General features: G+C 40.2%; 1 protein-coding gene across 1 annotated transcript; it reads left to right on the top strand.

Annotated features, from left to right (window-relative positions):
- Nucleotides 1–8,127: 8,127 nt before the first annotated feature.
- On the top strand, nucleotides 8,128–10,767 carry LOC137934367 (transcription factor bHLH57-like). The gene is made up of 4 exons (XM_068778652.1): nucleotides 8,128–8,547; nucleotides 8,895–9,557; nucleotides 9,714–10,148; nucleotides 10,239–10,767. The coding sequence occupies exons 1-4, from the start codon at nucleotides 8,515–8,517 to the stop codon at nucleotides 10,320–10,322; spliced, it is 1,215 nt and encodes a 404-aa protein (XP_068634753.1). The 5' UTR covers nucleotides 8,128–8,514; the 3' UTR covers nucleotides 10,323–10,767.
- The last annotated feature ends 142 nt before the right edge of the window (nucleotides 10,768–10,909 follow it).

Below are 10,909 nucleotides of genomic sequence, written 5' to 3'. Positions count from 1 at the left end.
GTCAAATATTTATTCAAAATTTTTCTATACGGTTTTCTAGCCAATCTTGGCAAGAAAATCTTACTTAGAAAATTATATGGTTTTTTAAAAAAAATTATAATTAGAAAAATAATTTAAAAAAACATGAGGCACTAATTGTCCCTATATTTCTACTAAAAATGTCTTTTCAACATTTATTGAAAAAACCACTAATAGTTCCTAGAAATGTATTTCTACTAAAATATCTTTTCAATTTCATTAAGAGCCATGAGGAAGGGACAAAAAGTTTTTTTTTCTTCCTTGTTTATGATCTCGCACGTAGGGGTGGCTTCGAATAAATTATATATAAAATTATGCATACATTCAAAAAAAATAATGATAGGGGAGGTTCAGGATTGAATTTCAATAATGGATTAAAATGCACCAATATTAATCTTTTTTACTCCAATTGTTGTTTAGCTTGTTTTGTAAATTTTGAATCTGGCCATAAATTTACTATGGCCTCCTTAGTGCCCCTAGATGAAAATTTATATTCTAGGAAAAACTAGAAATATTTTTCCTATGATACATATTCCCAAAAAAATATTTAAATAAAATCTTATTACTATTAGTGACTTATTAGAAAATTAAAAGAAATATTTTAAAATTTTCTTTGGAAAGTTAAATGGACCTTTTATTGCCTCTTCTAGGGAAATAAATAAAAATTAATAATCAATCTAATAAATTATTATACTTTCGATAAAATTTTAATCAAATAAAATGTCAAACTCAAAATTGCAATGAAAATTACTTCATGCTAAAAGTCTTACAACATCAACTTTTAAATACTTATTGAAAAATTTTCTATACAGTTTTCTACCCCATCGTGGTAGGAAAATCTTACTTAGAAAATTATATGATTTTTAATAAGAATTTTTAATTATAAAAATATTTTAAAAAATGAGACACTAATAGTTCATAAAAAAATATTTCTATAAAATGTATTTTTAATTTTTTCAAGAGCTATGAGGAAGGAGAGTTTAAGGAAATTTTTTTTTTTTTTATTTTATGATCTCGCACGTGCGAAATCATCTTCGCGATGGGAGGGGGGAGATTATTTCTCACCTAATTTCTCCCCTGAACTTGCTAGTTCAGGTTTTCAGCTGAGATGACGCGGAGGGAAGGGGGTTACAACGTCAGGGAGGACCTGTAGTCAAGGATGACGACGGAAACAGAGGCGACGACGAGGAGAGAAAGAAATCGAACGGACCGCCACAGAGGCGGCCGACGAGTATCTGTCGATGACAGTAGAGGCGGCGACAACAGCCGACGGGAGGGGCTCGGCGGTGACGAGGGGAGGAAATTCCCCCCCTCGCTCTTGCTCACGCTCCCGGTCCCGACTTGATACCGATCCTGACTCACCTCGAGTCGGCTCGCAAGCCGACGAACCGAACCTGGCTTTGGTCGAGCTCGGCTCGTTAAGGTAAACTAGCCGATTTCAGAGCTCGAGCTCGATAAATAACGAATCAAACTGAGCCGGCACCTAGCCGAACTCGAGTCGCTTGCGAGCTGGCTCGGTTTGAAGCCACCCCTACCTACAAGGAGTGCACAAAAGTTTTATAGTGGTTCACAATCCAATCTTGGATTGCTAATATACTATCAAGGTGTTTGGTGTCATGGAGTTCCACTATGTTTGGGTTACCAAGGACACTTAGAGATGAAATTGCCTCTGAGGCTATTATAATGTTGCGCATATACGAACTTACTACTACAATTAACGTACATAAACTCAACCCCATATAGATTTATAGTAACAAAGTAGGCACACAACTTAAATCCACAAAAGGATTTTCAATATCTAACTAAATAATCCTGACTAGAGCCACTCAGGGATTTGTACCAGCAACTTACTAGGCACACCCATCAAAGCTCTAAGAATAAGATTTTCAACGCCGCGTATCTACACAAGGACTTAAAACACAACAACAATAACATCAAAGCTTTACAATCTCTTCTCCTTGGCCACATAAGGCTTCTCTCAATCAAATTGAGATGATGACGGTCTCGCCTTGCTAAAAGCGTGACCCACTTTAACCTAATATCAATAGTCTTTCAATAGGCAAATTTCACAATTCAAGTATAATGAATACATACACCAATCTATATGATAGCAATTCGAGTAGTTTTTAATGACTTGATTTCAAAATTTAAAATACAAGAATAAATTAGATTGGTTTTGAAAAGGGGGTTGTACTTGTAAGCGACTAAGATCGAATTTAAAATAGATTTCACAAACAAGTAATGATTTGAACAAACTGTTTTTTATTTCAAAGTGTAGGGAATTAAGTTTGAATTTAGACAATTAAGATCAATCAAAATATTTCAAAGTGTAAGCTCAATGATGCTTGGATCTTTAAAAAAAAAAAAAAAAACCAAAATCGATACTTTGTAAATACACCTTTGAATTCGAAAGCTAGAATGAATAACATGATCTCAAAGTATTGTTTTGGAAGCCTACACTTGTACCAAGAAAAGAATTTTTTTTGGTTGACTTGGAATTAAACATTTGTATGTTGGTAGAATTCTAACTTAATTTCACCCTAATTGGCAGGACAAGAGGCTAGAATTATACAGGAAGAAAACCGATGCTAAACCTTGAGAAGATTCAGTTTCTTTGAAGGCATATGTAGAAACACTAGCAACAAAAATATTTAATAGCAAATAAAAGAAGGCAATGACAGCAACTTCAGGCATAGAGTTTCAGGTCAAACTCTTGCCATTTGCCAAACTCTTGGTCAAAACAAAGATCAAAATAGAGTAGGAAACGTGACCTTGTCAAAGACAACTTGAGAGAAAGGAGACCTTGAATAAGAAAGTTTCCATAACATAAGGCGATTTCACAAGGAAATGTTGATTTTCACGCTCAGCCCGGTCTTAGGTCCATGTTGCGCCCTCACTAACACCTTGAGGTTTTGGCGCACATGGTTCAACATGGTATCAGAGTTGGATTTGCCCCGCATTTGAATCCTCCCGAGAGCGGGGTTGGTATCACTGTTGATGGGGCGTGTTTGGAGCGGAAGTGGGTGGTGTCGGTCCCCGTGCCCGCGCCTCGCGTGATGGGGCGTGTTGAGATTCACGCTCAGCCCGGTCTTAGGTCAATGTTGCGCCCTCACTAACGCATTGAGGTTTTGGCGCACATGGTTCAACATGGTATTAGAGTTGGATTTGCCCCGCGTTTGAATCTTCCCGAGCGCGGGGTTGGTATCACCGTTGATGGGGAGTGTTTGGAGCAGAAGTGGGCGGTGTCGGTCCCCGTGCCCGCACCTCCCGTGATGGGGCGTGTTGAGATTCACGCTCAGCCCGGTCTTAGGTCCATGTTGCGCCCTCACTAACGCCTTGAGGTTTTGGCGCACATGGTTCAACAGGAAACGTTGAATGAGCAGCCATAGGATTTCAGATCCTGGACTTGTCGCCAGAAACCGCCATGAGAGTCCTGGAGTTAGCAAACTACTACGCAGTGAGAATTTAGAAAGTTTTCTCCCAGGAAACAAGAGGCGGAAAATAGTACGAGATCAATAACAGCAAATCCAAACATGAATAAAAAATCAAGCATAAAACGGCAAGAGATAACTAATAAAAGAACTCGTTATGATAGAAGGAGGGCCTGGAGTAACGTTGGAGAAGAAATGACAAAGAAGCTGTAAGAAACCTCTAATCAATCCCCACAACCATGTGTGTGTGTGTGTGCATCTGATTGGGCGGGGGTTAGTGCACTTAAAAGGGGCGAAGGGAGGGAAACTAAAAGTAAAAATGAAAGTGAAAAAGAAAGTGAATTACTTTTTCGTGTTAATGTGCTCGATGTAAAGTACACCGGAAAGTATTTTTTTGTGTTAGTGCCCAAAATGGAAATTTTAGTGGAAATAATAGAATGAGTTACTTTTTATAATATACCTAAATAAATAATATACTTGAACAAATAATAAACCTAAACAAACATGGTTACTTTTATAATAAGTAATTTAATGTAATATTAAAATATATTAATATAATAAATAATTAAGTAGGGTATTTTATTAATAAATTAAGATAGACTGTAGTTTAGTCTAAATAATACAAAAATTATGAGTTAAAATTAAATTGTTAATTTATTTAATTAAAAAATATAGAATACTCAAAAAAAATGTTTACTTTTATAATATCAAGATACTTGATCAAATTCTTATTTTAAAAATATCTTAATTATCACTCTTAAATTAATAATTTAATATAGTATTAACAGTAATTGTTGGAATATGTTGGTGATTTATGTTAAGACTTGACTTTCCGCACCTTAATCGACTAGTATTTTCGGGTTGTATTGGTTAGGGGCTTACATAGTATTAGAGCAGGTTTCGCACGTCCCGCCTTCGAATCCCTGTGCGTTCACATGTTTGGCGTGGGGACTTTGCATTTGCATTTGTATTTGGAATTTGTCCCCGGTTTAACCCGGGGGTTTGGTTTGCAGGGGAGTGTTGGAATATGTTGGTGATCTATGTTAAGACCTGACTTATCGCACCTTAATCGACTAATTCGACTAGTATTTTCGGGTTGTATTGGTTAGGTGCTTACAGTAATAAATATAATAAATAAGTAAATATGGTATTTTATTAATAACATCAGATAAATTTTAGTGTAGTATAAATTAATAATATAATTAAGAAGTAAAATAATATTATTATTTTAATTAATTATAAAAAATAAAAGATAAAAAGACTTTGATAGAGGGTATTTAGGTTAATATTTTTAAAGCCATGGTAAAATAATTTATTTTAAAAATACTTAATAATGAACTAACAGGGGGAAGAAAGAGTAAAGTTGAGACGACGAGAAGGTTAGGCGAGAGGGTTCAACGAGACAGCCAGAGGATGTAGCACAACAAAACGACGAGCTAACAAAGAGTGAGAGACAAGAGAGATGAAGGTTGGAAAATAGAGAGGGTCTATAGAGAGGAGGACGTAGGGCTTCCCCCTACCTGTCAAAGAAGCCCCTCTCCTTATAGTAATTGTAAGTTAAAGATGAGGGAAATATTTTATATGTGTGTACTTTATATTGAACCATTTTACTATACATTTCAGTATTTTCAGCATCAATTGCATCCGTTAGTTTTCTTATGTCTTTTACAATAATAATTTTATTTGTTATAATAGTAAAATCATTGCACTTGTTAAGCTTAAAGAACTAATTTATTTTATGATGATTTTGGGATATTTTGCATATAATTTTATCAGAGCTTGGATCAAGATTCAATCACATATATCGAGATAATCCTATCTGTATCTGTCTCTGTATCTGTATCAAGAATCAGGATTCAGAAACCTCACAAGCCATGGACCATTTCTTGGCCGATAGTAATCTTTACAAATAACTGAACTCGTGGTCACCCTTTGCCCTTTCAATGATACCTTTGGCAAAGGCATCCAGTTCGAAAAAAGAGGCCGATACTGGTTCAGGACACAGATAGGGATAGCTTCCGAGCTTCTTTCCAACACAGAGAAGAAGATAAACATAGAGGAATTACAGGCCAAAAAGAGGCACAGTAAGATACTTGGACCGATTGATACCGTGAAAGTTCCACATTCACAGCCCTCCCTTTTGCTTGATTTTTGAAGCTTACTGGGTAAAGAAAAGACGGCGGAAAGTCCATGAATGTCGCGTAGAGATGAAAGAAGAAGAAATGCCAAACCAGTCTCCACTGTACGTGTCTTCTCTGGCATGCCATTGCAGCTTTCTGATCCAATGAAAGATTGTCGGATAGTTTAGGATTCAAGAAGATATTATCTCTGAGTAAAGTTATCTCATGGTGTAGAACTTCTGCTTCGCATTCTAACGATTTTAGAGAGAGACTCTAGGATCCTACAATGAAAATCTTGAAACCCGTCACAGAGGGATAACTGGGTCCCTTCACTTGGATATGGTTTCCTCCGACGAGGACACAGAAGCGGCATCCTCCCACCAGTGATTTGAAAAGAATCTCTCATGTGAACTCCCCTGCGCCCCTGCCCTGCCCCATACGCAATCTCTCTTAACACACATATAAAGAGACGACTTTGTCCTGCAAATTTGATTTCTTTGTCTTTTTCTCAAACTACAGTTGACCTAAGAAATCATCGACAGCAAGGATGGTCCAATGATGGGATATCTTTCCCATGGATGAACGTCAAACTGTAATCCATGTAGTTGTACCTCGAATAATCATCGTCTCCAGTGATCCCAAACCCATTTTAATGGAACTTTTTATGGTAGCCTGTCTTGTCTGCTCCGCTCCCTTGCAAAACCGACACTACTGGTTCTCATTCTTCTTTTCTCCCTTGGTTACTCTGAGGGTGTCAAAGAATGATCAGTTCTTAATTGGCTCTTGATCTGAATTCATACTCTCTCCCTTTATTTCTTTTACCTTTTTTTCTCCATGAATTGTGACCCAGGTGATTAGAATAAGGAAAGCAGGAGGAAACAAGCTCCTTGTATGGACTGGTCTCATAAAGATTTTTTTTTGTTTTTTTGAAGAGACAATGGTTGGTGGCTTATTTACCATGTTATAACAATAGTTGTTACATGATCAAGTTGGTAGGGGATAAATTTTTTTTTACAAAAGATAAAGCATTTGGTCCAGGAGCCTTGTCCCCGGGACTGGTTAAGATTAGACAGTAAAAAATCCAAGCCATAAACGGACAGGGACTGGGAACAAGATGATGAGCAACCACCATTAGCATCCAAATTCTACTCCTATTGCAGATTTCATAAACAATAGCCCTCCTGCCATTTTCCTCTGCTTTCCCTCATCCATGAAATCTCACCCAGAAGATGAGCCCAACAATCGCCACTATTCCAGTTCTCCTCCTTCAATTCGTCACTCTCGGTAAAAACTAAGAAGGTGAAAAGATGAAAAAGGGAGTTAAAATAAGGTAGATTGGGAAATGGGAGCAATACCCAGAAGCCAGAAAGATGCTCATTTCTTCGAACTTCAAAGCTTCCCAGCTCGGTGCTCGAAACTCGTACCATGCCTTACCTTCTCTGCTAGCACCCATGGATTTTTGCACATGACGCTAAAAACCAAACCCCGTTCGGGATGACCCATCAGTCATTTGGGTCAGAAACTGCCCCTAGCGACCTCTTCGCCTACCAGGGATGCCTTCCGGGGACTGTAGAGACAAGGACATGCTAGTCGGGATCCTCGTTTCATCTACCGATGTTGTTCCTATAATTAATATCGTTGTTGTTATCCGATGTTCATGGTTTCGAAGCTCGTAAAAGCTATAAAAAAAAAAATGAAAATGGAATCGACGGAGAGTTGCGGCAGGAGGGCCCAGAGACGACCTCGGGAAGAAGCTTCCAGCGCGCGGGAGAAGGAAAAGGAATCAAAGAACTAAAGAAGAGGGGAAAATGGCATCGGATTTTGACTGCGTTTTCCAGATATTTTATACGTTTGTAGATCATTAATTGACATGGACAACTTAAAAGCTCTCATCATCTGGAGAAAAGGGAGAGATGATAATCGAGGAAACCCTAGAAAACTGGCACCAACAAAGCATGTTTGTCCAAGCACGATCTACGAAATCAATAATCTCGCATCCTCGTCCTCGTTTCAGTTAAGTCCATGTAAGAGAGGTTTTGGCGTTTGCATTTGTTGCTTTGTGGGGGAGAAGACAGCGAGCCAGAGAGCCTTCTTTGTAGTTTTGTATGTTCCTGGATCACAGATCACAGGTTCAACTGAAGGGTATTCTAGGTATTTTTTTAATTCTGGGAAATTGTAGTTCTGGTTGATGCTTAATAGAGGATACATGTAGCTGGAGGGGAAGGGCAGAGTTTGGGCACTTGAACAAACATTCTTAGGAAAGGGGGTGGTTTGGCATTTGAACAAACAGTGGAAGGAGAGAGGCGGGTAGGTCTCTTGCTCTCACCTCTCTCCTCTCTCCTCTCTCCTCTCTCCTCAACCTCATGAGCAGGGATGACAGCATCAATGGCAGGATCCCAATAGACTTTCTTGCTGTACGTTTGGAGAGTCCCCACAACTGTCTGTCCCCGCTGCTGGACAAATCTGCCACGCCAATAATACATGGGAGCTTGTAAACCAGACAACCCGTCTCTCTCTCTCTCTCCTTCTTTCCCCACTCTTTACTCCCAGCACTCACCTACGCAGACAACCGACCTTGCTTGCTTCAGGTCGAGATTTTCAGTGGAAATTTTTATGTTTTTTCCCTTCATCCTTAGCTTCGTTTGTAGGCAAATTTCCACCCTTCATTCCTTACCTACGCTTTCCATTTTTCAAAAAACCCTCTTCTTCACATCTTCTTCTCGTTTTCCATTTTCGTCTCTGTTTACGCACTGCATTTAATATTTTCCCTGTTCGAGGGCTTATATTCTTTTAGAAAGAAGGGAATATATGGGCATTTGCATTTATTGCTGCTGCTGCTCTACACACACCGAATGTTGGCACTTGAGGGAAACTTGAAGGGATAAGAGATTTGAGTTGGTGGAGTACGCCCTTCTACAACCTCTGCTGGTCCTGTTTTTGCTGCCATGGAGAGCCTTCCAGGACCCATCAACCCTTGTGTAAGTCTCTGAGCAATGGGAGAAGAACGACTCCGCGAGCCTGCGGGCTTAAATACCTTTGCCTCTCTCTGAAATCTCTTGTTCCAGAACTAGACTTCATTTACTCTGCATTCAATGCATTGTTTTAATACTCCACGGAACTGCAAATCCCTCTTCACTTTCTACATTCCTTCTGCAATTCGAACGTATAACGCCACGCATTTGATAGAGACCATTTTTTTAACCTCGTTGTCTTCGTTTGCCTCTTCAATTTTTAAGCTTACTAGGGTACTTTGAATTCGCAGAATTTGGGACCTTTCGGGGAAAAAAACGCAGGTGCTAATCTCTTTCTCTCTTGGATTTTTCAGTTCTTGGGAGAGCATCTGGCCGTGGAGTTCTTGGAGCAACGCAGTGGTTTGGATTTTAGCTACGGAGGGTTCCTCACTGCGGATAGCTTGGAAGGCGAGGAGTCTGCCAATTTCTCCATTGATGACAAAATGCCATTTCTGCAAATGCTGGGGGTAGAGCCACACTCAATTCTGCCATCGACGGAGCCCGATTTTCAGCTTCTTTTGCGGCTGCAGGAGCAGAAGAAGCCATGGAAGCCTTCCTACTTCTCCGAGTCGGACGCCCGAGTCCCGGCGTTAGAACTGGAGAGCTGTCTCACCCACGCGTCAGAATCACATTCCGCGGTTAAGTCCGAGACGAAGGAGCACCAGTACCCAGTCTCTTCCTCCTGTCAAGAAGTTGCGAGCACGGCCTGTAATCCCGAACCCAATTCACCGGAGAATTTTAAGGACGGTAACTCGGGTTCTTCGTCAATGTGGACGAGGAACGAGACAGCGCCATTAGCTAAGCCGCCGCCGACGCGTGAGAAGAGGAAGAGGAAGAGAACGAAACCGTGCAAGAACAGGGAAGAAGTCGAAAGTCAACGTATGACCCACATTGCCGTCGAACGTCACAGGAGGAAGCAGATGAACGATCATCTCAACGCCCTCCGCTCGCTCATGCCCTCTTCCTTCATTCAGAGGGTAAGCCTGTACTCCACAAATTTTCAGTTACTGCTGAGAGGCACAGAATTCTTCTTTCTTTTACAGACAGGAGATCGGTTTGTATGAATCGTGTTACTTCTGTTCGAGTTTTTATTTGGTCTCATCAGTTTTTTTTTGTTGTTGTTGTAATTGCAGGGAGACCAAGCTTCAATTATCGGTGGCGCTATCGACTTTGTAAAAGAGCTTGAACAGCTTTTACAGTCCCTCCAAGCCCAGAAACGAAAGCGGCAAACTGATGAAAAAGGGCATAGGTCGGACTCTTCCACTCCTTTCAACAGCTTCTTCACTTCTCCGCAGTACACTTCCTACTCCGGCTCCCCAAAATCCGACGTCAAATGCCTTATAGACAACTACATCAAAGACGGCAAGTTCACCGCCGAGAACAAAACGGCGGTGGCCGACATCGAAGTGACCGTCATCCAAACGCACGTCAATCTCAAAGTCCTCTGCCCGAAGAGGTCCGGACATCTTCTCAAGGTCATCAACGCGTTGGAAGATCTCTCCCTCACCGTCTTACATCTAAATGTCACGTCTTTAGACTCATCAGTTCTTTATTCTTTCAACCTGAAGGTACTTTATCCTTCAAAACCATCAAACTAAAACCACAGTTTGAGCAAAATTTCGTAACGCTGAGCTTATAAATTACATTTTCTTACGCAGATAGAAGAGGCGTGCAAGCTGGGTTCCGCAGATGAGATTGCCACGGCAGTTCACCAGATATTCAGTTACATTAACAGCAACTGATCAGCGGTTCTCTTTATAATTTGTTCTAAAACGGAGTAAGGGTTGAGAAGAGGAGAGACGTTGCAAACACTCTTGAGGAAGGCGAGAGAGAGATCAAGGACGTGTATCGCCTTTCGGGTGTTTGATGTAATGAGCGAGTGAGTGGACTGGGCGAGGCAGCGGAAGCTGCTTCTTTCCATGCATGGAGGAGAAGACTTTCCTTTTAGGTTGGTCTCTCTTTTTGTGCGCTTTCAGTGCTTAATTTGAATTTTCACTCGCATCATTACACATGATGCTTCACTTTTGCTTACTTTACTTTCTCTAATTCTCTTTGGGATGCATGTTTCGATTTAGTAATTCATTCTTCTCGGGGGAATTAAAACGGGGATTTAGCACTTCGAGTGGTAGGGCAAGAGCCTAGGTCTGTAATTGTATTCTCACTGTTTGATCTGATCATCGTCTTCAAGAAAAGGTAATCTCTGCGTATTTATCGAACCAGAAGTGGAGGTTCTTTATTCTTTCCTTTCAACAGCTTTTTATAGATCAAGCGCGATGCCGAACAGACACGTTCATGAGCTTTTTAGGGTAAATCATCTTTCCAACCATTG

The sequence above is a fragment of the Aristolochia californica genome, unplaced genomic scaffold (assembly GCF_029961685.1).
Source record: "Aristolochia californica isolate CCGP_79_NKW_82.1479 unplaced genomic scaffold, dmAriCali1.0.hap1 SCAF_6, whole genome shotgun sequence".
Classification (NCBI taxonomy): domain Eukaryota; kingdom Viridiplantae; phylum Streptophyta; class Magnoliopsida; order Piperales; family Aristolochiaceae; genus Aristolochia; species Aristolochia californica.
This window is presented reverse-complemented; position numbering and strand designations above follow the sequence as displayed.